General features: G+C 37.0%; 3 protein-coding genes and 1 pseudogene across 6 annotated transcripts; 1 reads left to right on the forward strand and 3 right to left on the reverse strand.

Moving 5' to 3' along the window:
- Positions 1-1,464: 1,464 nt before the first annotated feature.
- LOC137719974 (K(+) efflux antiporter 2, chloroplastic) lies at positions 1,465-11,393 on the forward strand. 2 transcript variants are annotated; one of them, XM_068458955.2, is made up of 21 exons: positions 1,465-1,771; positions 2,091-3,858; positions 4,021-4,192; positions 4,322-4,412; positions 4,667-4,803; positions 4,912-4,971; positions 5,077-5,196; positions 6,050-6,118; positions 6,642-6,707; positions 6,820-6,909; positions 7,693-7,797; positions 7,890-8,018; positions 8,318-8,527; positions 8,863-9,012; positions 9,321-9,374; positions 9,487-9,545; positions 9,872-9,938; positions 10,018-10,194; positions 10,406-10,462; positions 10,857-10,931; positions 11,095-11,393. In XM_068458955.2, exons 2-21 carry the CDS (start codon positions 2,195-2,197, stop codon positions 11,215-11,217), a joined length of 3,675 nt encoding a protein of 1,224 aa, XP_068315056.2. In that variant the 5' UTR covers positions 1,465-1,771; positions 2,091-2,194; the 3' UTR covers positions 11,218-11,393. The 2 variants fall into 2 exon arrangements, with proteins under 2 accessions (XP_068315056.2, XP_088554170.1); XM_088698044.1 differs by lacking the exon at positions 9,321-9,374 and having other exon boundaries at positions 1,499-1,771.
- A 430-nt stretch (positions 11,394-11,823) lies between these two features.
- On the reverse strand, positions 11,824-15,331 carry LOC137721491 (putative threonine aspartase; annotated as a pseudogene). Its single transcript, XR_015964901.1, has 11 exons — positions 15,114-15,331; positions 14,891-14,941; positions 14,115-14,235; positions 13,919-14,009; positions 13,696-13,770; positions 13,391-13,522; positions 13,113-13,252; positions 12,856-13,011; positions 12,482-12,622; positions 12,294-12,398; positions 11,824-12,148 (listed from the first exon to the last, which is right to left on the reverse strand). The product of XR_015964901.1 is annotated as a putative threonine aspartase (transcript).
- Positions 15,332-16,304: 973 nt separating this feature from the next.
- On the reverse strand, positions 16,305-20,200 carry LOC137719679 (phosphomannomutase). 2 transcript variants are annotated; one of them, XM_068458723.2, is made up of 12 exons: positions 19,773-20,200; positions 19,288-19,377; positions 19,072-19,116; positions 18,920-18,986; positions 18,491-18,567; positions 17,777-17,812; positions 17,566-17,621; positions 17,384-17,483; positions 17,180-17,275; positions 16,950-17,039; positions 16,735-16,786; positions 16,305-16,613 (listed from the first exon to the last, which is right to left on the reverse strand). In XM_068458723.2, the coding sequence occupies exons 2-12, from the start codon at positions 19,354-19,356 to the stop codon at positions 16,558-16,560; spliced, it is 744 nt and encodes a 247-aa protein (XP_068314824.2). In that variant the 5' UTR covers positions 19,357-19,377; positions 19,773-20,200; the 3' UTR covers positions 16,305-16,557. The 2 variants fall into 2 exon arrangements, with proteins under 2 accessions (XP_068314824.2, XP_088554178.1); XM_088698052.1 differs by having other exon boundaries at positions 19,481-19,910.
- Positions 20,201-21,327: 1,127 nt separating this feature from the next.
- Positions 21,328-23,135, reverse strand: LOC148699188 ((+)-neomenthol dehydrogenase-like). Its single transcript, XM_088698054.1, has 5 exons — positions 23,022-23,135; positions 22,702-22,948; positions 22,546-22,611; positions 22,097-22,273; positions 21,328-21,844 (listed from the first exon to the last, which is right to left on the reverse strand). The coding sequence occupies exons 1-5, from the start codon at positions 23,039-23,041 to the stop codon at positions 21,467-21,469; spliced, it is 888 nt and encodes a 295-aa protein (XP_088554180.1). The 5' UTR covers positions 23,042-23,135; the 3' UTR covers positions 21,328-21,466.
- Positions 23,136-25,510: the final 2,375 nt, after the last annotated feature.

The raw sequence follows: 25,510 nt of genomic DNA on the forward strand, positions 1-25,510 counted from the left end.
CACTAGTATTGCTATGATTTGTTGTTTACAAAATGCAAAGTATGGTTTGGTTTGAGGGATGTCTGTAGAAATAATTTTAGCTGACCAAAAAAAACGTAAAAATAGTTTTAGCTGACAAACACTAAACTTAGTCATGTAAACTTAAGAATATAAGTAATGACTCGGTACACTGAAAATTAGACAACAAACCGTACATTGTTATAGACTCTCTTAGGTGACAAGTGTTTGAATTATCGTTATAGATTCTGAAAGAAACAAAACAAGTTATTAGTGGGCCGGGCGAGGCTGGCGGGGACCCCCCGGGGAGGTGCTTTTTCAGTGAGGTCTTGTAGTGTTGGAATTTGAGTTATAAAACCCTTTTTATAAAATAATGATGCAACAAAATTGGGTTGAGTTTGATTGATTTTATTTTTCAGTCTCTCTAAAAGAAAAGAATATTATTTAAGGAGTTTTAACGAAAAATTTCAGGTACTGTTCATTTTAACGAAAAATCATATCTTTACACTAAAAAGTCAAAAAGTCAAAAAGTCAAACCTGATACTATTTACTTTACCCTTTATTTTGTCTTTATCGTTAAAACTCAAAATTTTCAAATCATTTTCATTAATTTTCCTTATTATTTATGTATTAGGAGGAAGAAAACGGAAAAAATCATTTTAGGAAGTGCTGCCGTGCACGTGATGGTTTAACGGAAGTGGCAAATGACACGAGCCGGATTGATATTGACACGGGGCCCACCTGATAAGCTCAAATCTCTATCCTCCGTCGTTGAAGCTTTTTGCCGAGTTTGCAAACTTCCCGCATCCATTTGTCTTTCTCAAAAGAATATCCACACGCATCGTATATGAAAGGGTATCCGAGTAAATAAATATTTGAGTTGCACCAATTATATATAATTTTTGAAAATAACTAAAAAGTCATAATTATTTTCTATAATTCTCTAATGCCCCTTTTTTTTTTTTTTTTTTTTTTTTTAAATTTAGAGAAAATTGCAGCAAGGGTACCCAAGCTAAAAATCATAATTGTTGGTCCTTTAACTTATCAAAATGTGCAAATTTGAGTCATATTGGAAGACTATTGCTATAATTGAGTTAAATTTTAGGAACTATTACTACAATTCGGTTAAAGTTGAGGGATCATTTCTCCAATTGAGCTAAAGTTGAGAATTATTGCTATAATTTTTCTCATTTGATTTTTTATATTTGCCTTTTAATTCAGCTTTACGACGTGATACCTAACTCATTTTGACAAAAATTCTACCAGAGTTGACAACAAAGACCATAGCTACATAAATTTTTAGTTAAAAAATTATTGCTCCAATTAAATTAAAATAAAGAAACCATTACTATAATTTTCTCTTAAAATTTAGGTAGGATGGTGGTAGGTGTGTGTGCGCGCATGCACGGAGACAAAAAGAAGGTGCATTTTCCTCTTCAAAAACAAAAATGTATTTAACATTCTTTCTTTATTTCACAAACTTTTATTTTTCTAATTATTTGTTCCATTATTTATTTAATTTTATTTTGTTGCGAGGACGGAAGAGGCATTTTAACATTTCCAACCTTCCAAAGAGAGAAGAGGGCAGTGAGACTAGTCGACTGGAAGCTCAATTTCCATTTCCATTTCCTTCTCCAGCAGACTGAGCCAGCCGAACCAGTACCGAAACGACGTCGTCGATTGCTTTTCGCACTTCTCAGTTCCACCATTTTCCTCTCGAACTCCGCCTTTGGATTTCCCACCTGTTTTCCCCCAATTCGTCTCTTCGTGATCGGTAAGTCCGCCACATGCACGTTCTTGCATTTACATATATGTATTCGTATACATACACATCTACGTTTTGGTGTACGGCTGGCTGCGTCTGTTTGTAGTTGTTGGAACTAATTCGTATTCTGATTATTCTGTGTGTACGTGTAATTGTGTGAATTTGTGTGGGATTTTGTGAATGTGAATGAACTGGCGAGTGTGAATTTATGCATATTGTGCGGCAGTGTGAGTTTGGTGGTTTTAGGGTTAAGAGCCATCAATGTTTTTGAATTTATGAGTTGATTTGATGCTATTTTACTCACAGTAGATTTGATTTGTTTGGTCAGGTGTTTGTCTAAAATCGAGTGAGAACTGAGTGTGTCAATGTGAGGCTGATTGCGGTTATAGGCGTTTGAGTTTTTTTTTTCTTTCTTTATGCTGTTGTTCGAATATGGATCTTGCGTGTACTTTTCGGCAGCCAAATGTGTTATATGGCATTGAAGGGGCTAGTTATAAGAGGTTAAATTGCTTCAGTTCACCCATTATCTTTGGGAGTAAAGATGTTTGTTGTAACTTTCTGGGAAATTCGAGAATTGTTTTGAAAGCATGTTCGGGTAAGAAGTTGAAGAGAACTGTTTGTGTAAGTGGCTGTAGGATTTCACGTTTGGCCTATAGAGAAAAAACTGATGATCATTTGTGGAATTCGAATCCGAAAGTGCCTTTATCTTGTAACTTCGGCAGTGTTTTCAAAGGGTCAAGAGCAGTTTGGTGGTCGCGGTGTCAGAATAATGACTCATTAGCGTATGTTAATGGAAATGGTCGGAATGTAGAATACCTAGAAGGTCATGATGAGAGCACGGGAGTTGAGTCTGTTCATGATGCTGAGTTGACTGACTCCAGAGAAGAGGATGGACGTTATGAACACAAAGAAGAACCAGAGGCACCTACATTGGATGAATTGAAGGGATTGCTGCAAAATGCCATGAAAGAACTGGAAGCTGCACGACTTAATAGTACCATGTTTGAAGAAAAGGCTCAGAGAATATCAGAAGCTGCGATATCCCTACAGGATGAAGCAGCAAATGCTTGGAATAATGTCAATTCAACCCTTGATGCTGTCCAAGAGATCGTTAATGAAGAGACTATTGCCAAAGAAGGTGTTCAGAAAGCAACAATGGCACTTTCATTGGCAGAGGCAAGGCTTCAGGTGGCAGTAGAATCTTTAGGGATTGCAAAAAGAGAGGGAAGTTCGTCTGAAATTTCACAAGAGAATGATGGGGAACATGATTGCAAGGAAGAAGAAAAAGCACTTTTGGTTACCCAGGAAGATTTTAAGGAATGCCAGGCAAATTTGGCCATCTGTGAGGCAGAGCTAATGCACTTGCAGAGTAAAAAAGAGGAGTTGCAGAAGGAAGTGGACAGGTTGAATGAGGTTGCAGAGAAAGCACGGCTTAGTGCTTTGAAAGCAGAAGAGGATGTAACCAACATAATGCTTCTAGCAGAGCAAGCTGTTGCTTTTGAACTTGAAGCTGCAAAGCGTGTCAACGATGCAGAAATTGCATTACAAAGAGCAGAGAAATCTAGTTCCAACTTAATTGTTGATACCACGGAAAACAACCAAGGACAGGTGTTGAGTGATGATAATGCTGCTCTTGAGGAAGAAGAGATGGTAGTCCTAGGAAGTTCTGCTCATATCATTGTTGAAAGGGACAGAGATGTGCCAATTGATGGTGATTTGTTAGCTGTCAAGCCTTTGCCAGACAGCCCTTCTGACAAAATCAGCCAGAGTTTTGAAGATGTGAATCAATCTGTTGATCTGAGTGATCATGAGAATGGAAAGTTAAGTTTGGATTCTTTAAAAGATGCTGAAGTAGAAGCTGAAAAGTCAAAGAATGTGGTTCAAGCTAAAAAGCAGGAAACTCAGAAGGACTTGAGTAGGGAGAGTTCACCGTTAAATTCTCCCAAGACATTATCAAAGAAATCTTCTCGTTTCTTTTCTGCATCTTTCTTCTCTTCTGCAGATGGAACTCCGACATCAGTTTTCCGGGGTCTGATGGAGTATGCAAGGAAGCAATGGCCAAAGCTCGTTGTTGGGATGTTCCTGTTTGGAGTAGGGTATGTAGTGTTGTTTCTACTTGTTATCTTGTTTATTTCTGTGCCTTGTTTTCCTCCTCTTCAATAAGGTTTTCTAGTAAAAAAAATTCCTGCTCTTATAATGGTTATATGGGTTGTGAGCCTTGTCTTCCTTTGATCTCAAGATGCTGCAATTGATCACAGGCTCACCTTTTATGCTAATCGAGCAGAAAGGGCCACACAACTGTCACAACAGCCAGATGTCATGACCACTAGTATTGAAGAAGTTTCCTCAAGTGCGAAGCCTCTAGTTCGAGAATTACAGAAACTTCCTAGAAGATTTAAAAAACTAATTGATATGATTCCTCATCAAGAGGTATGTTGCCTAACAAATTTTAGTTTGGTCTAATATGTCTCATAATTTCCACTTTCTCATCTGTTCTATCTTTTTGGTATAACATGTATCATAATATCCACTTTCTCATCTGTTCTATCTTTTTCTCAGGTGAATGAGGAGGAAGCTTCTCTCTTTGACATGTTATGGTTATTGTTAGCAAGTGTGATATTTGTGCCTGTATTTCAAAGGATTCCTGGAGGTAACTGAATCTCTATAGCTTTCATTTCCATTTCACACTTGTTTGGTTTTGTTTGTCATTTCACATGTACATAGCAAATAGTATTTTCTAGTTGGTTTTGGTTATAGAATTGCATTACTTTGCAATCTTTAGAGTATAAACCATAAAGTCTGGAGCTCCACAAAACACTGTACATTTAATGTATAAGTTAGCTTCCGAACTTTCTACTGTTTCTTTTTCACTGATCGGTATCATCTGTCTGCTGCTATCTTTAGGCAGTCCTGTTCTTGGGTACTTAACTGCTGGCATCTTGATTGGGCCTTATGGCCTCTCTATTATTCGTCATGTACATGGGACAAAGGCAATTGCTGAATTTGGAGTTGTTTTCTTGCTGTTCAACATTGGCCTCGAGGTGAAGTCTATGAATTGGACAGTTTGTTATTTAAATTTAATGAAAAGAATATTATGCTTGATCTGAATTACAATGAGGAAATTAACAAGACTGGTTTTCCTTTTTTAGCTTTCTGTTGAAAGGTTGAGTTCAATGAAGAAATATGTATTTGGATTAGGCTCTGCTCAGGTGAATTTTTCATATTCATTTTGGCCTGGCCATTTATAAGATTTTCTATATTGGTAGTGAGAAACAAGTTTGCTATCAGTTTGTTAATATGCATAAGCAATGCAGGTTTTGGTGACAGCTGTTGTGGTTGGTGTGGTTGCTCATTATGTTTGTGGGCTGCCTGGTCCTGCTGCAATAGTAATTGGCAATGGTCTGGCTTTATCATCCACTGCTGTTGTTCTGCAGGTAATGGTTGGTTATATTGATTTTCTCATTCAAAAAGTAAATACACGGGGTGGGTAGATGGTGAAATACAAGCATCTTACACTGAGTATCTGGATATCTTCAATATGTATATGTTAAGTTAATACCTGGTTTTTGGACCTTTTAATAAATACAAAAATTCATGATGACTATGATGAAGTGGGTAACTACAGTGTAGATTTTCTTTCTTTGAGAGAAAAGAAGCCTTGTTCTCTTGGAAAAAGGTCTGGGATGTGAATGTTCCAGTAAAAGCAACCTTCTTCATGTGAGAAGCAGCTCACCATAACAGATTAATTAATGATAGTTTGTGGGTTAGAGGCAGAATATTGGTGAGTAGGTATTGTTTGTGTCAAAGGCAGCAGGGCAGCACAAAAATTGATTACACTCTTCTGCATTGTGCTGTGGCTTCAAAATATGGGGTTTTATCCTATATTTGTTTAGTATTTCTTGGGCTATACCTAGTTCAGTTTCCGGTCTTTTGGGTTGACATGTTCAGTGCGTAGATTGTTCATCATGTGGGAATCCTGGTTTGGTGGTCAGAGTGGTACATAAGAGCTTTTGAAGGAGAGGCATCCTATGATTATTTAAGGATGTTTTGAGTGTATGACAAAGACATCGAGTTTTTTTGGTCCCTTTTTTTGTTCTTTGTTCTTCCGCTCTAGATTTCTTGTTTGATCTTATTTTAGTCGATCGATGTTACATATAGTTTCTTTACATGGGTTGCATCTCTCTGCATTTTCTTCCCAACAACCTATTTTTATAAAAACTCCAAAAGCCTTCGAATGAATATTTCTTTTGACGGACGAGTAATTAATTTGCTTCAACTTATTTTCAGGTTTTGCAAGAGCGGGGTGAGAGCACTTCACGTCATGGCCGTGCTACGTTTTCTGTCCTACTTTTCCAGGTCACTTTGAATCTTAAAAAATATATGAAGCATCCATCGATTTCGAAAGAAATCATTTTCTGGAAAATGACTCGTTAGTATTTTAATATGTTAATGGCATATTTGATTGAATTGACCATCGAACTTAGAGTTTGTGGTCATCTAGTTGAATCAACTAAACATCTTGACTCATGCTGACGCATAGATCTATGTTTTTGGGATCCTTACGTTGCATCTTTACTGTGAGCAATTATGGTAGGGTGATCAGCATCAGCAATGCATATTGCATAGTTCCACCCTAAGCACTTTGAATATTAGTGTTCTCCATACAGAAATTACCCGTCAGAGTTTAAATTTACTGCATGGTTAAGTGATGTTATGGTTACTTCCTACATGTGTCGATTCTTGACAATTAGATTGCAACCCGTTCCATCATTATTTTAGGCTTTTCTTTGCACCTTTGGTTATTTCATATCATCTAGGTTTGTGTCACAAATCATTGACCAAAATTAGTTACATTACTTACTTTTTGGTTAACTTTCAGGATTTGGCTGTTGTTGTTTTGCTAATTCTTATACCTCTGATTTCACCAAATTCATCCAAAGGAGGGGTAATCCTACTTGTGCTCTCTTCTTGCTGTTCAGGATCTTATCATTGTTCAGAACGTCAGAGCCAGCCGTGCTACTTATTTTTATCATACTAAGTAACTTCATCTCTTGTAGATTGGTTTTCAAGCCATTGCTGAAGCTCTTGGACTTGCTGCTGTAAAGGCAGCAGTTGCCATCACAGCCATAATTGCTGGTGGGCGCTTGGTAAGTCTTTGGACATCCAAAACTTTTGAGAATTATGTCAATGAAATGGGTGAATTCCTAGGAAAAATAACTGCACAGTTGTTTTAGGCATTTATGGTTGAAGCTCCAAGTGGTTCAACAGACTACTAAGTCTCCATTGTTGCAAAGGTTCTAAAAGACACTAGTTGGGCGACGGGCTGGGGCCTAGCGCCTAGGCGGATTTAATTAAATCTATTATATTTTGTGTAAACAAGTGTTTGTTTATACTTAAAAATATATATGATTTCATCATAAACTACAAAATGGAATGACATATATGATGAGCTATTGGAACATAATGAAAACTTGGAGAACAAGTATATAATGTGTGTTCCCTTAAGTATTCAACAAGTTTCTTACAATTTATTGAAAAACTAAAATGCAAAATGAAAGTTATCTATTTTCTGTTTCAGTGAGTCACAACCTAGGCGGGTCTGGGTAGGCTAGGCGGGCGCCTCAGTAGGTCTAGGCGCCCTTTCTTAATTTTCAAACGCCTAGGCATTAATCGGGGCGGTGGCCAACTGCCTAGCACGTAGGCGGGGGCCTAGGCGGCACTAGGCGGGGATTTTTAGAACAGTAATGCTAAACTATGCTATGTTCTATTAGAATAAAGAATTGGGAGGAGGGGAAACATATATTTGCTTGAGAAAACAAGTTCCGAATGTTTTCCAATTTTTTACAAGCTCTGTTGTTTTATCTCATCAAGTTCTTTCAAGAGTCAAGTTTGTGCGTTTAACCTAATGTTTCTTTTTTGTGGTTTTGCAGTTGCTTCGACCAATTTATAGGCAAATTGCAGAAAATCAAAATGCAGAAATATTTTCTGCCAATACATTGCTTGTTATCCTAGGAACAAGTCTTCTCACTGCCAGGGTAGGTTCTGCATTCTGTCTTTTAGTTAATTTAGTTTTGGGTCATTCTTGAGAGTTATAAAGCTTTATGCTTTTCTTTTGTCCCTTGTATAGGCTGGACTATCCATGGCACTGGGAGCATTTTTGGCTGGTTTGCTGCTTGCAGAAACTGAATTTTCTTTGCAGGTTGAGTCAGATATTGCTCCATACCGTGGTCTTCTACTGGGCCTCTTCTTTATGACGGTATGTGGTTTCTGGTGGCAATTGTTTGAGGTTGAATTGAGAGAATAATTGGGAAAATAGAGAGGGAAGACCTGCCCCCAAATGGATTTTCTACTGGATTATATGAAAATGAAATCAACATCGTACAGATTGTTTAAAACAAAATGATATCAACTTCTAATTGTAGAGAAGGCTGTTACTTGAGTTCTTGACTTCAAAATTGTTTTTAATTTTAGTCAAATGATCCTGTCAGTCTATTGTCCGTACAATGTTGCTCTTATATCTGCAATTTTTGTAACAACTATTTTATGGGTTTTCAGGTTGGAATGTCTATTGATCCAAAACTTCTTCTTTCAAACTTCCCGGTTATAGCTGGATCATTAGGACTCCTAATTGGTGGCAAATCCTTATTGGTTGCTTTGATTGGCAAACTGTTTGGCGTTTCAATAATATCTGCAATAAGAGTTGGTCTTCTTCTTGCTCCTGGTGGAGAGTTTGCTTTTGTTGCTTTTGGTGAAGCTGTTAATCAGGTTTGCTTTTTAGCCGTTGATACTGCTTCTGAGAATTGGTGGTTTGCATTTTAGCAGCTATACTAATTAACTAAATTTTATATGGTCTTTTTGGTGTTTATTTCCTACAAGTAAAATGTAGTTGCGGATAATAGCCTTCTTTTGACGCATCAAATAGGTGTTAACCAATATTACAAATTAAGATTCATAATGGGTAAAAGCAATACAATTATTTTTTATTAAATTGGTATTGAAATTTGATTAACTACTTTGCTAGTTGGTGCTATATTCAGCTTAATGTCTTCTCAGGCCATTCTGCGGTGTTAGAAGTATTGTGCTAACTGTGTCATCTGCAGGGAATAATGACTCCTCAATTATCATCATTGCTCTTCCTTCTTGTGGGAATTTCAATGGCCATCACACCATGGCTAGCTGCTGGAGGGCAGTTAATTGCATCTCGTTTTGAGGTGCATGATGTTCGAAGTTTACTACCTGTTGAGAGTGAGGTAAAAAACGCCTGATGAAGATGTACTGTTGTCACTTTTGATGTTTTGCCAAGACTAATCGTTATGAAGCATCGTTTCCCACGCAGAAAATCCTTTTAATTTGAATCTACAACAGTATTTTTCCTTGTTTTCTTAGAACTTGATTAGCATATGGTAACTGCAACTATCCACATGGTTTTTGTTAATTCTTATTTTCTAGTTATTTAGATTGTTTCAAATGAGACAAATATATTTTTTATTAGTCCTTGACTTTTTTGTAATTAATATTTACTGATGATTGGTGTCTCTTGGATTGCTTATATTTTCAGACAGATGATTTACAAGGTCATATAATCATCTGTGGATTTGGTCGAGTTGGCCAGGTTGTAAAAAATTGCAGCTATCATACAATTAATTCTAAATCTTTCAAGCTTGTACATGTATTTGTAACAGTTGTAATTTGTTTTTTTTTTTCTCTCCCTTTGTGCTTTTCAGATAATTGCACAGCTTCTTTCTGAGAGATTAATTCCATTTGTAGCTCTTGATGTGAGGAGGTAATCTTGAAGACGTTTTGGAATTTCCATTACAATTGATATTTCAAAAATTACTACTTTTGGATGTCTACATGTTAGTCTCAGACTCTCATGTGTAATAATAGCTACATGTTAGCCTAGTTTGTATATACATCTCAACAGATGGTTTTTGGAGTTTATTTATGTTCTTAGCCAGTAACAAGGACGTGAATCGTGATGACAATAAAAAAGTATATTTCAAGGCTTGAAAATCTTGGGAATGGTTGTTTTCCAGATTTTTTTTGGGATATGTTCTGCAAGAGACTGCAACTCATATATCTCATTTGTCATGTTCTTTGTTGTTACAGTGATAGAGTGGCAGTTGGACGCTCGCTGGACCTTCCAGTCTACTTTGGAGATGCTGGTAGCCGAGAGGTATGTACAATAAGTTGAAATTATAGTTTTTTCCATTTGCTGGTTTATGATATTGACTTGCTTTCTACCCCATGAGTAGGTGCTCCACAAAATTGGTGCTGAAAGAGCATGTGCTGCAGCGATCACTTTAGATTCTCCTGGTGCAAACTATAGAACTGTTTGGGCTCTGAGCAAGTATTTCCCGAACGTCAAAACTTTTGTTCGTGCTCATGACGTCGATCATGGTCTTAATTTGGAGAAGGCTGGGGCTACAGCGGTAATAATTTTATGCCTGTTCTTAATATGCTCTCTGTTGCCTGCACCTAAAATAATCCCAATATTTAATGGATTAGTATATATTTTATATGTTCTCGAGTAAGATTTGCATTATTGACTAATGAGTGGCTTAAAACTTGGAATGCTTACTTATAGTTATCTTGAGTGCATCACATTCATGAGAATTTGATTCATTCTCACGAAACTTGCAGGTTGTTCCAGAGACCTTGGAACCGAGTCTGCAGTTGGCAGCTGCTGTTCTCGCTCAGGTAAATTAGTTAATTGTCAATATTTCTTTCGAGTCCCATCGAGATAAAAGGATGTTGCAATTGGGCCCTAGTGATCTCCGAATGCACCTCTTTCTAAGCATCACAAGCCAATGCCTTTGTGAGAAAAGACATTAACGCACATAGTATATCACCAAGTAGAGATCGGTTGAATGGTTCATGTAATTGGCGTGAGCTTCGTTTTATTTTCATAAATTTGTATATTTCTTCATAAGATTCCCCATCATTGAAGATTGTCTTCAAATGTTCATGAGCTTTGCACACATGTTTTTCTTGTTTTTCAACTTGACATTGCAGTTTTATGATTGTAACATTTGTTTTCGCTGGAAGTGTCTAACACCGTCATCTCTAATTATTCTTATCTTGTCCTTGTCAGGCTAAACTACCCATGTCAGAGATCACATCAACAATCAACGAGTATAGGTCCCGTCACCTTGCGGAGCTAACTGAGGTACTCCACGTTGCCTTTCTGTTTTACTTAACAATTTTATCGGAACCTCAGTTATGGCTTTGACCAATAAGTATGAACCAAGTTCCAGTACTTCTGACCTCTCTCTATCATATGCTCCCGATACTTGAGTTGAGATCTTCGTATTTACGTTTTTCTTGTGCAGTTATGCGAAACTAGCGGAAGTTCTCTTGGCTATGGATTTTCTCGAATGATGAGTAAACCCAAAACTCCTCCTCCAGATTCTACAGATGAGAACCAGTTCACTGAAGGAACACTGGCGATCTAGAAGATGGCAAACACGGTAAATGATAAAAGGAAAATGTAGAAACAGCTCAAGAACTGTATTGCAGATAAGTTCTTCGATTTTGGACCCGAAAAGGAAATGATTCATCTTCCAGTGGGTATTAATTGTACAAAAAATACACAGAAAAGGCAATCAATTGCAAACAGTTGAGTGACAAACTTTTGTTCGATGAACTTTGTTGAACGAACCGACATTCTTGATGCATCTTTCTGTTTGAAGGCACTATCATTTTGTTTTGGGCACTGTTCGGGTCCGAAGTATAGGAAATCATAAAATTTCCCAATCTTTTGTTGGGTTTTATATTACTTCTTGTTTCTTTAGCAGTATTGATTTTTTGGTACGCCGACTGTATAGTATATTTGCGTCACGGTTTAAGTGTTATTTGCTGTTTTTTTTCATTGAAATGTAGGAAACGACCTTGAAAATATGAAGAAAGCTCTCGATTAGTATTTACATCACGTTTTTGATACGCCGATCCTAAGCAACTGTTGTTTTCTGTCACCGGAACATTTCCTTTGCGTGCTTATCGGCTGTTACCGTTAGAAATCGAGAGCTTTCTTGGTGATGGACGAGGTGAAACCTAATATGTTGTTTATCAATGGAGGAAAAACCTCACATTAGTGAAAATTCCTAACGTCCAAAATGTAGTTTTCGCAATGAAATAGGAGGGGAGTAACCATCAGCTAATTCCAGATAAGGACTCTTAAGAAGTTTAGATTACAACTTGTAACCATTTGTGACCGAAGATGTTCTACACCGGAGCTAGCTGCATTGGTGGGTAAATCCGGAACGCTAAACAAACGTGATTGCAGGTTTGCAGTCACGACGGCTTTCCACCAGAAAGATCAATTCGTGCTTCAAAATGGTCCACTCCACTTATGCTTTGCAATTTTGTACTCCTAAGAATTGAAACCTGAGAGGTGGGAAATAAATTTAGTCCACAATTTCGGATTGGATCCCCACATTCTTGTCAGTAGAAATCATAGATCTTGACAATTAAGAGGAAGAAGATGAAGCAACTTAATAATAAAACGATCATAAAAGACTACGAGACATACCTTGGGCCGCTCCATAGAGCTCCCAAAATATCCTATTCCAAAGGATAAGGACGTGTAAGCAGCACCAATCTCTACAGCTTTCAACTTTGGAGACCTTCCTGTAACCTAAAAAGCAAACACATAAACATACACTTATTCTACACAAATAAAACATAACTAACACGAAAAGGTTCTAGCTTGGGACTCACCGTTATGGGAGCATCAGCTTACACAAGTAGAATTCCGGCACTTCTATCAGTACAATCATGATTACTCTCCTGAACAACAGAGCGTAAAACTTTCGTGCAAGCAGAGGCAGGACCTGCCTGTGAACTAACCAATGAAAATGGCTGTCAAGTTCACATACTTAGTTTATGTACCATGTCTATTCTCGTCCGGATAAAACCAAGTAACTGATAGACATTGTAGGTCCGCCCAACTCTACAGTTCTAATTATAACTTTGAAGAATCATGACCGCTTCAATTTTGGCCACTTCAGACTGCTCCTGTCTTGAATTTTAACATTCACATCAAGGAAAAACATTTAAAAAACAAATTATATGGTAATAGGACATACAGTGACAGAGACGCAGGACTCGCGAGCTGCAAATCCTTTCATTACATATTCTCCAGCACCACTAGTATAGCAGCCAACTATACACGGAGCACCAAAAAGACCTTTGGAGGACGCCCAACACCCTGCACCATGCATTGCTGCTAATCCCACACGTCCACCAACCTGTATTTTTTTTTTTATACAAAAAGCCGGTTAGATTATCAATCACTAGTCACTCCAAACAGATGACAACCAAAAAATGCAAATTCTTAGAACCCTGTCACCTTCAGTGCAATTCCCCCACTTGAGGCGCCGGATGCTATTTGTCCTTCAGCGTCCACACAAATAACTCCAACAGTATCCATGATGCAATCCTCTTCAGCTCCATTATGCTTCAAAGAATCGCATGGTTGAGCTACTAATTCTAAACACAGATACAACGATAGTGTCAGTACTCGGAAATTAAGAATGTACACATGCAGATGATAAATTGTACTGAAAATAATTTTAGCTTTGAAAGCAAAGGCATAGGTTTTTTAATCATCAAACAGCGATGAAATACCTGATATTCCAGCGGTCTCTTGAGGAATACAAGAAAGTCTAAAATCAGAAACCTCTGTATTTGCTTTTGCATCATCCACCATTGATTTGTACTTTCTCCATTGTGCTTTTGCTCTTTCTGTCACCAGCCACTGTTTTGAAATACACAAGATTAATTCATCTTTTTAAAAAAAAAAAAAAAACAAAAAATTACAATTGAAACTTTAGAGCCATTAAATGGCAAAAATAGATATGTATTTTTCTCAATGTTTATTTTCCCAGTTAACTTCAGCATAACAAATAAAGATTAGTGATTGATTAACTCATCATCAGCTGCAGTAATTGCTGAAACAAGGCCCTTGGACTTTGCCCATGCATGGGGCACCTTCACCAACAAGGAAGCTACACAATAACAAATTCGCTCCATTATTAAATTAAAGGAGAAGAACAGGAGGATTGAAAGGAAAAAAATAATAAAAAGAAAATATCGCTAAACGCAATGATTGGAATGAAAGCTATAACTGTCTGATTAAGAGAGATGAAATAGTACATGGGAGGTATTCGGCCCAATGCCAACAGAGGGGATCCCATCATTTGTTCCCTCGCCAATAAAGCAGCGACCTGAATGGGGTTTCTGACACCTGGTCTACAACATATGCAAGGGGATATTCAGTGACACGGGGGAAAATGCAGAGTAGAAATCAGTAATATGTTTAGCCGAATCAGATAAACAGATCATCTTAAACCTGGAATTGCTCCGACAGCTCCAAAAACTCCAGAATTTCCATCCATAATACTGGCATCGCATTCTACACGACCATCTTCTGTCAAATTGGATCCTCTGCCCGCATTCGTGCTTGGGTCATCCTTTAAGACAATAATTTAATTAAAAACACAATCAATAAACAATACATGATACAGTGGGGACTAAAAGTGCTCTTGCAGAAAGGAAAGAAACTTCTACTGACATCCTCCTCGTAACTGCATATAAAGAAAATAAGAGGCACAATATCTAATCTTCTTTTGAACCTGAATCTTCTTTATTACGTCGTTCTACATGCACGTTGGTGCTTTCGTGAAGCACTCTGTCCTAGGATCCTAGCTACTTGAACATAATTGGATTGAATTCCTCCCAGAAATCTATGTAACTCCAAATGTACACTTCAAAGTACCAAAGTTAAACCAGTAAAACCATGATTTTTGTACAAAACATGAGCTAAAATCCTCCGTAAATTTCCACGGATAACTCTTTCCACATTCACATAACCATAGCTCTTGCACAAGAAGAAAATCAAAACTTTCAAAATCCCACAAATACTAGATACAACATGCATATCCCGTAGCTAACATTTTGAACACGCAGCGCCAAATTACGAATTCCTACTTCCCAATATACAGTCTTCTAAGAACATAATAACAAAACCATCACTAAAAGAAAACAAAAACAAACATATATACCCTGTATACACATATAGACAAACACACACAGTTATATACATGTAGATTGAAAGAGAAAATGCACCTCCAAGACTTGAATAGCTGCAGTAACAGCATCTATGCATCTACCAGAACCCTGAAGCAAGAATAACACAAAAACAACATTCAAATTACAAAAATGCCACTGCCAATCTTTTCAAGTTTCAATCTTTCCTTGTATATTTCCCTCAGGCTTTGTGGGGAACCAAACAGAAGCTGGAATGATACAAAAAGGAAAATAAAATGAAAAATGTGCTTGAGAGAAAGACCTCGCGGATAACTGAACCGGCGACGAGGCAAGCGCGTTTAACCGCGGACTTGAGGGACTTTCTCGTTGGATGGCGCGTGGTATCCCGCGCCGACGTGAACCGCCACGAAGAATGTGGCGTTTTCCTCTTCTTCGTGCATTTGGTTGGTGGCAGCCATGGACTGGCTGATGGATCTAAACACTGCGTTTCGTCTTCTGGCTTTATTCTTTTATTTTTGGTCTTTCTTGATGAGCCTAAAATTTTTATTGCACTTTGTTTGTTTTTTGTTGTCAAAATTGCACTATATTTGTTTGATTCAATGGGTATTTTATTTTATTTTATTGTATTTTCAAAAAATTGGATATTTATTTGTTTGAAAACATGGGATATTTTAATTGATATAATAAATTATTCGGAGAAAGATTTGAACTAAAGTGAAGAGTGTGAAGCACACAATTTATGTCGCTTTGTTATGCCTAATGGTTACTTTTTGTAACACTTATTTATGTCATAGGTATCGGAAATGTAAAACACAAAATTTCTGCGTGTAGACATGTTTTCAACCACTTAACCTATTAATCTTTTATTAAAAAAATTGTAATCTTTACGTGAAGAGATATGTTCTCAAGCATTTAAGCTATTAATCTCGTATGTTTATTTATTAGAAGCGATATTATAATTAGTGTTGAATGCATGGGTTGAAGAGGAAAGACCTATTACCAAAACAATTTACCGCTTGTTACTTGTAAGTTGATTAATTAGTAATGTGAAATGTATAAATTGAATAATTTGATAACTTGTTGCTCTCGTATGTTTATTTATTAGAAGCGACATTATAATTAGTATTGAATGCATGAGTTGAAAAGGAAAGACCTATCACCAAAACAATTCACCGCTTGCTACTTGCAAGTTCATTAATTAGTAATGTGCAACGTATAAATTGAATAATTTGATAACTTGTTGCTCCACCAACTATTTTATTTATTTATTTTTTAAGAAACTGGGAATAACATTACCAAGGCAAAGATGCCAACACAGAATAAGGAAAGCCTACACCAAGGCAACCAAGCAACTAAACAAACAAAAAACCGAGCAGCAAAGGTAGGTAGGGAGTGAAAACGGTAGAACTCGGTTCTAGCGTTGCCCCCTCCTCTGCCACAAAAGTTTAAGGGGGACAAGGTAAACCATCGTTATTACATATAGCAGAAGCAATTTGAAAAGGAAGTGAAGAATGCCTTTCACTAGATCAATTTATAAATAATAGGAATCCGTGGTACTGTCGTAGCACAAAATTACAATGCAGAAACGAAATTTCTCGACCAAGATATTTTGAGTCTATAATAATGTTACATACTACAGATTTCTGCTTAACATTTATTCCCAAATACAGAATTACAAATGGCATCTAACTTTTCTTGTTCGAAAAATGGCATATATTGCTCGAAAGCAAAAGGTTGGATCCACCTCAAGGGCTCAGGAAGAGAGCTGTGCACTGCTTGATTGTATCTTCGGGGCTGGAAACTGCAGAAGGGTAGAGCATCATCAGATATACATATTCAGTAAATATTTTTTGTTTAGGTATGTAAGTTCTAATGAATGAGAATCGGCCACAAGTAACTTTAAACCTGGGACGAGAGCTTACCTGTATGACCTACGGTTCTTTCAGATTCATAGATTTCGTGGTCATTTCCTCCCTGTGGAAACAGGGAACTCACAAGTTTTAGGGCCCGAATATCAGAAAACTTCATCGAAAAGAATAAATGTGAAACAGAAAACATGAACAAACTGCTACTCATGAATTCATAGAAAAGGAAGTTGTACATAGAAGAGGGTTAAGCCATCAAAGTATGGACAAACCTTGTAAGTTTTGTCACCAAAGAAATGGATCTCTTGAAAATCATCTAGGTATCTCAAGCAGTATGTCTTGTCCCAACCTTGCGGGAAAACCTGGTTCAAGCATTGTAAACCATTGGCGTTCAATTTCAAAAGTCTAGTCACCTTTTTACTGGACTAGTTCAAGAATGAGGCAGGCAAAAATAAATAAATGGAATAATCATTAAACCATAAATGAACATAGAATCGCTTACATCAAAACTTATCTGTCCTCCAATGGAAAATGTCAGGTTGAGGTGACCAAACTTCTCACGAAGGACGGAAACCATTTTTGGGCGTATATTCTGAACCTGCAAAGAATTACCATCTTTCAAGTTATATACAAGCGAAAAATAAATTGATATCACTTAATAATTAAAATATAGGCACAATTCAAATTTATAGGTCAAGTATCTAACCTTGTCATATTTTTCAAATTCATCCCTTTCTTCTTGGCTACAGTTTCTCCCAATTGGTGATACATTAAGCATCCCACTTCGGAACTCAATAAATGTACCCCTACAGTTATAAAGTTAAAAGTAAAAGTTTTAAGTTTACTGTCGATAGCTTAAGATTTAACAAAGGCTTCCACTCCACTAACCTCTTTATCGGTATGTCCAAGTCAGCAATATAATGAAGCGTAAAGTTGATGAATTCCTGCACAAGTGCATGCCAATCGTCTCAGATCAATCTCAAGAACAACATAATTAAGTTTCCAAGGTGCTGTGTGTATGTTGTGCTTGAAATTGCTTAAGATATCTTCCAAATAAGGAATTTGAGAGTCATAGCATACAACAGAGCACAGGTTTTACCTTGAGTTTGTCCTCTCCAAGATATGTCTTCAAGCTCTACAGAATGAAGAACGCAAAATGCATCAGTTTGGAACTTTTGTCACAACATGAAAGATTTAAAAAAATGTAGAAACAAAGAAAAATAACGCAACTCCGTCAGAAGTCCTATCAGAAACAAATCATGGTTATTGGGCACCCATACTAAAACCCAGCCAAAGCCATTTCAGACTTGGACTTAGTGTTCAAGAAATTCAAACTGTAATAGAGGACAATGGTGTGAAACATAAATATGGACCAGAAGAAATCTACGGCAGACAAGTGCTTCATTATAAGATGAATTTACTACTTTCGTTAGCCACAAATACTTTCTTCACAGAACAAAAGAAAAATTCTCTCAAAAGATCCAAAGAACAAGATTGTAACATGGAAATATTGATCTTAACTATCCATTTCTTCTTTTTCTTTTTTCTTGAGGAGAAGGTTTATATCTTTACGATATATAGCATGCTCAAATTCAGGGTATTTGATCATTAGAATTTTAGCTTTGCTTATTGCTTTCAGCCATATATTGGGCCAGAAGGGGACCACAAATTTACCCCAAGAAAGCATCCCTCTCGCCATTAGATAAGAAAATCAACTTTCACGTAATTGATTCAAGCATCACCTTTAATTAGGACACTATGAAATTATGAATGTGACAATTTGTTTCTATTATCACACTAAGCTGTATAATACCTGGGTGCCAATCAGCGTCCTATCTTTGTGAGCCACAAGACCATTTTCGGAAAATACATAATCATGGTCATCAATAACTGCAAAGACAAGGACATAGTTAATAAACATAGTCCAGAAGATAAAGCATGTGTCCACAATGTCCCTCAAGAACTAGCATTGAAGGACACCTAAGAGTTAATGTAAAAGGAACAGGGCACCAACATAGCGTATTGTGTTATTAAGACACTCTAAATAGCCAATATCAGATGCAACAAAACAATTTCAAAATTCATCCAGGCACAAAATTTAAATAAGTGTTTATATAACGAGTAAATATCCAAACTTGAGCTCCAACAACTGAAGCTTGCATTGATGTATCATATGCAAAAATTAAGTGTTGAATACATTTGGAGTTACTCGATATACTTTCTACAAAATAACAGTATACACCTGTTTTGCCAAGCTGCTCGGTTATCTTAGAAAGGTCAGATCCTCCCACAATTCCCACTGTGACAACCTGCACTCCAACAAGGCTTTGATTATTAACAAGAAACTAGCAAACCTCACAAAGATGTACACTTTCAGGCTAACGGGTTACGTACCTTCCTAAGTTCTCTCATAAACCCCAACATTTCTGGAGTAACAACCTGGGATTTGAGCGAAATACATTCAATTAGAAAATTTTATCAAGCTGATTAAGAAATGAAAAAGATTATGCCTTTCAAATCGATAACCAACATGATAAACCGGTACATAAAATTCCAACTGAAAATTAAAGAGTGATTTAAAAGGACAAAATAAAAACCAGAGATGTATACCTTTCTTGGAGCTGTCAGAGTCCCATCAACATCAAACAAGGCAAGCACACCAGGCCTCCTAACAGCCATTTACAGTTAAATCTAATTTTCCTGCTGACAAATACACAATGCTCAATTAACAATTTAATCTCTTGAGTTTCTGTGAACATCAGTAAATCAGCGAGCTTGTAGAAAACAGCAAAATAGATATTACCCAGATGTTCAAAAACATTAAGATCCAAAACCCAATATTTTTTTGCTTAAAAGTACAATAATTTGAGAAAGCAATTGATCGAATGGCCTAGATTGTAAACAAAAGTACCAATAAGTAATTAAAAACTGAAAAGCAGCCAAAATTATATGCACCCAAATGAGGGGAAAGAAGAAAGAAGAAAGAAGAAAACTTTGAGATTCAGGAGCAATGGGTTCTGCAGATGATGAGCCCTAACCAATGGAAAATGGCGATTGATTAGTAAATTAGCAAATGACAAAGTGAAAATACAAACCCGGTAATTGCGGTAATGTGAGAGAGAGAGAGAGAGAGAGAGAGAGAGAGAGAGAGAGAGAGAGTAGGTTGAGATGAGATGTATGAAATGAAATGGAAGTTTGAGGAGCAGAGAATTGGGAAGCAGATTTCTTCCAGTGGCGGAACCTTGAGCAGTTGGGATTATAAAGCGATATGAAGGGGTCCCAGAACAATATTACTATTTACTTTTTGAGTCTTGGCTTAACTTCGTACTAGTTGTCAAGCCTTCTTGAGCAAATTTATCGGATTATTAAAATTTGATTCAATAATTACAATTTCTATAATTTTAAGAAAAATTTCTTGTTGTAGACATTGGATCAAATTTTAACGGTTTGATGGGTTTAGTCAAAAGGCTCAGCCTCCTAAGCTCAGAAGATGATCATAATCCATCACTAAACAATACGATTTAGTTTATTGATGTTTTCATTTATATATTCTAAAGTCTTAACTCGCAAGTTCGACAAAAAATTACTGAGATACAATAAGAAACTTCGTAGGAGCTGTATCTTGCATTTGCACGTAGAGATAACGTTGCCCTTAATTTTGGTTGGGTGGGGTAAAGGTTAGGCAAGAGTAGAGAATGAGGTAGTGGATCTGGTTTATTTATTTATTTATTTTTTATTTTTGGCCACACGATAGATATATTAGATTAAATTAGATGTTAGATTAGGAAGTCTATTGAATTCGAACTCATGCCGTGGTACAAAAACAACACTTATTTTCACCATTGTGACAGAGGGTCACTTACAGGTTGTGGATCTAATTTCAGATCTGTTCAAAAAGTGCACTAATTAAAGCAAATTATTTGTAGAGTTGGGGAATATGCTATAGTATCTATTACTAACCTCTTTTAGATAGGGGTGTATTTAATTTATGATACGATTGCGTCTAATAGCCTACTGCTTGCATATAAGTGCTTTTGGATCATGAAAGCACTTGGTATTGCATATAAGACATGAAAGGAAAACAGAAGTGTATTTTGAAAAATACGTAGTGCATGTATAGTCCGCGAATTTAGTAACTATGGTGGGCACTATGTAATTTGGCTATTGATTGAGAAGCAGTGACTAGTGGTTGAAGCATCTCCTTAATCTAGACAAAAATGAGTTTAGCATTCACTTTCAGTTTGTTTTCATTTCGGTAGGAAACTTCTTTCTTTGGTTGTATTATCACCATCTCATAAACTAGTCAATTTTTCCCTTTTGCAGTTAGGAGGAAACTTCTCAACATGTCTCACTTCACTGTTTCTGGTTCATAGTAGTGTATCTTACAACAGAACTGATCTTTTACGGCGCACAAAGGGTGCAATAAACGGTTATTCACGGCTTATAAGTCTCCAAGCAATAAAAGCCCCTATCTTAAAAGATGTTTTCTCTTTTTGCACTGCTCGCTTTGTTTTCGTCTATTGATTATCTTTTATTTCCCTTACCCAATCATTAGTTGCTAACTTGTAATGCAAGTCACTTAATTACGTGGGATGCAAGAAAGTTGATCGCCTGAATCTCAAACTTGCAGCATACTTCACATACAGGGGACAAGTAATATATCTATAAGAACTTATTCTTTTGTAGAAGAGTCATCGCTCAAATTCGCTTGCAACACAAAGTCCCTCGAATTCATATTCAACACTGCAAACCCTTGTCTTTCACTTATTCAAATAGTTCTTACAACATCTTAATAAGGGGTCGCTTCTTTACGGATGAAGTATTGGCCAGTAGGTCCGCCATTGAGGAGTAGTGCCAACCTGACAACGCTTTCTGCACCTTCGTCGATGGTTAAGATGCCCGAATTGCAGGTTATATCTGTTTTGACAAATCCAGGACAGACACAATTGATGCAGAAATTGGGCCACCTTTTGGCTAGAATTCTGGTGTAAGCGTTCAAGGCTGCTTTCGAGACTGAGTAGGCTGAAAGGATTGGAGGCCAATTTTTGGCTTCTACCAAACCTTGTTTAAAATCTTCTAAAAACTCACTCACTACTCCATCTATTCTCTCTTCTGTGAGACTCTCAGCATCACTCAGTACCCCTTTAGCCCATCCATCTGAAAAAAACTGACACAATATGCAACACAGGACAGTTTTAATTTAATTTCCGAATAGAAACATCGTGGAGAATTGCTCAAAATTAGACCTTTCACTACCGATTCTCATAGAAGGCAAAAATCGCTTTGGAAACTAAGCAAGCATCAGTAGAAAAATGGTAAGAACATAGTTTTCAACCATACTGACAATCATTGCAAACTTGATTTTCTTAGGAGAATGCCAAAAAAGAAATATGGTTTTCGAGTTGTTTATATATCATACCGTCAATTGACCAACATAAGAAGAAACAATAACAAGCCTTGGTGAATCGGATAGCTGGAGGAGGGGCAGAAGTGCTTCAGTCACTCTTTTCGTACCATGGTAGTTTGTTTCTAGACACTTTTCTCCTAACTCGTAGTTTGGTGTTGCTATTTCGCTCCAATCAATATCTTCAAGCTTCTGCATCCCGGTGAAGAAAGTTAAAACTTATCCCGAATGATTGCAAGGATCGTCTTCCCCTAATAATCCCAGATCCATAACTGGTTTGCTAAATATAGCATGATTTTCTTAAGAACACAATTTGACACGATAAGTTTGAGGAACTTCATATCAAGCACATATATCTTCGTAAGCAAACTTTTTAAAAGCAACTCAATGATGCAATACCAAAACCAAACTGTCTTTATATAATTTGTGATGGAGAAAGTTTTGGTATATAGAATTAATCTTACCTTACCCGGAATAGCTCTAAAAGCTTCGCCGTTTAGTATGCTTCCGATAACTCCTGCATTGTTTACCTACAGATCACAAGTTCTAGCATTACCATCTTTGTCATGTCAACGAAGTTAACCAAAAAAAAGTTCGAGCATTTGGGGTTTGATCATTACCAAAATATCAAGTTTTCCAAATTGAGTTTTGACAAAATCTGCAAGGGAAGCAATGCTAGCAGAATCCGTTACGTCGAGCTGGTGATAAACCACGCGATCAGAGACGCCAAACTGTTTCAATTTTTCAACAGCTTCAAGACCTCTCTTCTCATCTCTGGCAGTTAACACTACTATGGTCCCATTTGAAGCCAACTGCCCAACAGTTGCAAATCCAATTCCTTTGTTTGCCCCTGTCACAACTGCATACCTGACCAAAAAAATAGGTGTTATTTATGTGGCTATGAGAGTCTAATGGGAAATTCCAGAACAAGGAGATGAACCTCTTCGTCGCCTCTGCCATTGTCGATGGTTTTTGAAGCCTATTTTCAGCATTTTAAAGGGGTGTTGTCACAAAAACTCAATTTTGTGTGCGATAGCAGTTTTGTCGTTTTTTGTTTAGGCAGGGTTTTGTACAGTCAAGAAGCGAGGCGGGGGGTAGAGAGACGGGTATTTTGATGACATGTTGGTGAGGAAAGAGAAAAAAAAAAACAGTACTATTCTTTTGGAATTGCCCAGAGCCGGCAACCGTAAAATAATGATATCGAGTTTACCAACCACGGTAGTCAGACCTTCCACGTAGAGCAGTTCCATGGGAAAGGCTCCTCAGGCTATTCACTATTTAATTCATTCAATGAATAGTAACTGTTCTTAATAAACAGTAACTACATTTTGCATCTTCATTCCTACATTGAATAACCCTGATAATAGGTAATAAAATATTAATATATTTTTTTATTTATAAAATAATACAAAATAGTTTAATTTGTAATTTTGGATAAGATTTTTAATCGTTCTCGTTGCGCCACGTGTCATTATCCAAAAAGACAATTATTGGTGATGGATTTTGATGAGATTTTTATCCAATGTCATCGTGTCACGTGTCGTTACCTTTTTAGAATCGTTGAGGATAGATTTCTGATAAGATTTTTAACTAATCACGTCGCGTCACGTGTCACAATCTATTTACAATCTTTATGGATAGATTTCGATCAGATTTTTAATGAATGACAACATACCATGTGGCATTATCTACAACCTAATCCTTTCTGAATCCTCCATATAATCCACCATCCATCAGAAATCTCACACCAATTTTCTGAATATCTCTATCATTATTCATAGTTTATGCTTCATTTTTCACCAAAATCAAAATATATATGTATCATTCTTCATAGTTTCTGCTTCCTTCTTACAATGTCTTCTTCTTCAAGGATGATGTGGGAAATCGATCAGCAAGAGAAAGAATCGTTTAACCAATCAAAATGAATGTTCAATCTACAGGTGGCCCAAAATGAAAGGGATGAGGATGAAGAGCGTAGAAGGAGAGATGACGAAGTAAGAATGGGTAGAGCCTCACATTCCCGTCGAGTCATCCAAGCTGTGGGTCAGATCTGCAGGCCTAGCCATTCCGGAAACCTTGATAGAAGCAGGCAACGATGAGGTATGAAACTCTTGGATGATTATTTTGTTCGTAATAGTGCATTTTCTGATACGTACTTTAGACGTCGTTTTAGAATGGAACGATATTTGTTCAACAAAATCATGATTGCTGTTTGCAACCATGATTCTTACTTTGTGCAAAAGAATGATGTTTTCGGTGCAAAGGGTCTCATTCCTAAGCAAAAAATTACTGTTGCCTTACGGATGCATGCATATGGAGCATCTGCAGACCAAGTGGATGAGATAGCGAGGATGGGGAAATCAACCATTCTTGAGTCCCTGATGAGGTTTTACGGAGTAATCAAATCTATCTACACCGCATAGTACCTCCGGAAACCTACTGACATAGACTTGCAAAGGCATCTGAAGAAGGGCGAGATGCGAGGTTTTCCTGGGATGATTGGAAGCATCGACTATATGCACCGGACCTGGAAAAGCTATCCAAGTGCATGGCAATGCGCTTATGGGCATAGAAAAGGAGCAAAAAGTATCATTTTGGAGACAGTGACATCTTTTGATACATGGATTTGGCACGCATTTTTCGGGACTCCGGGAGCTCAAAATGACCTCAATGTCCTTGCCAAATCCCCAGTGTTCAACGATTTCCTGTAAGGAAAGGCACCAAAAGTCACGTAATGGGTCAACAGACATAAGTACGACGGGCCATAATACCTAGCAGACGGTATTTACTCAAGGTGGTCATCGTTTGTCAAAACAGTGCCACGTCCGCGAAGTGCAAAGGAAAAACACTTTGCAAGCTGTCAAGAGGGGTGCAGGAAGGATGTGGAGTGTTGTTTTGGAATCCTCCAAGCTCAATGGGCGATTGTCAGGGGTGTTGTCAGAATGTTTGATGTAAAGTTGCTTCAATCCATCATGATGACGTGCATCATTCTTCACAACATGATCGTGGAAGATGAGTATGATTATAATGCCGTTGATGAATATGAGCCAGACATGATGAACAATTTCAGAACACAAATATATTATGCTCATGACGCCACCGAAGAACCCGTGCAACATGAGCCATTAGAAAATTATGGACGTTACAATGAAAGGCTCATTCAACGATATATTGCACTTCAAAGGCCATATATGCACAATGCCCGGCAAATTGACTTGATAGTGGGAATTGAAACAAGCTCAAGATACTTAAGTTTATTTAGTGTGTTTGTTTTTATTTGGTGTTCATTTAATTTTATTTGGTGTGTTTTTTTTAGTTCATTTAGTGAGTTTTTTATTATTTGGTATGTTTATGTAATTTTATTTGGTGTGTTTATATCATTTGAATAAAGATTCTCTTAGTATAAATAAATTACCAAATTAAATAAAT

The sequence above is a fragment of the Pyrus communis genome, chromosome 1 (genome assembly GCF_041283825.1).
Source record: "Pyrus communis isolate YQ-2024b chromosome 1, ASM4128382v1, whole genome shotgun sequence".
NCBI lineage: Eukaryota > Viridiplantae > Streptophyta > Magnoliopsida > Rosales > Rosaceae > Pyrus > Pyrus communis.

What these genes read in the sequence shown, in the direction of transcription:
- LOC137719974 (XM_068458955.2), top strand. Translation starts at nt 2,195, where the DNA reads ATGGATCTTGCGTGTACTTTTCGGCAGCCAAATGTGTTATATGGCATT. An exon ending in CAAATTCATCCAAAGGAGGG is followed by an intron (nt 6,708 to 6,819) that starts GTAATCCTACTT and finishes CATCTCTTGTAG; the next exon opens with ATTGGTTTTCAAGCCATTGC. An exon ending in TACTACCTGTTGAGAGTGAG is followed by an intron (nt 9,013 to 9,320) that starts GTAAAAAACGCC and finishes TTATATTTTCAG; the next exon opens with ACAGATGATTTACAAGGTCA.
- LOC137719679 (XM_068458723.2), bottom strand. Translation starts at nt 19,356, where the DNA reads ATGGCTGTTAGGAGGCCTGGTGTGCTTGCCTTGTTTGATGTTGATGGG. An exon ending in CTCTGACAGCTCCAAGAAAG is followed by an intron (nt 19,117 to 19,287) that starts GTATACATCTCT and finishes CTCAAATCCCAG; the next exon opens with GTTGTTACTCCAGAAATGTT. An exon ending in TTGGAGAGGACAAACTCAAG is followed by an intron (nt 17,622 to 17,776) that starts GTAAAACCTGTG and finishes GCACTTGTGCAG; the next exon opens with GAATTCATCAACTTTACGCT.
- LOC148699188 (XM_088698054.1), bottom strand. Translation starts at nt 23,041, where the DNA reads ATGGCAGAGGCGACGAAGAG. An exon ending in ATGGCAGAGGCGACGAAGAG is followed by an intron (nt 22,949 to 23,021) that starts GTTCATCTCCTT and finishes TTTTTTGGTCAG; the next exon opens with GTATGCAGTTGTGACAGGGG. An exon ending in TTAGAGCTATTCCGGGTAAG is followed by an intron (nt 22,274 to 22,545) that starts GTAAGATTAATT and finishes ACCGGGATGCAG; the next exon opens with AAGCTTGAAGATATTGATTG.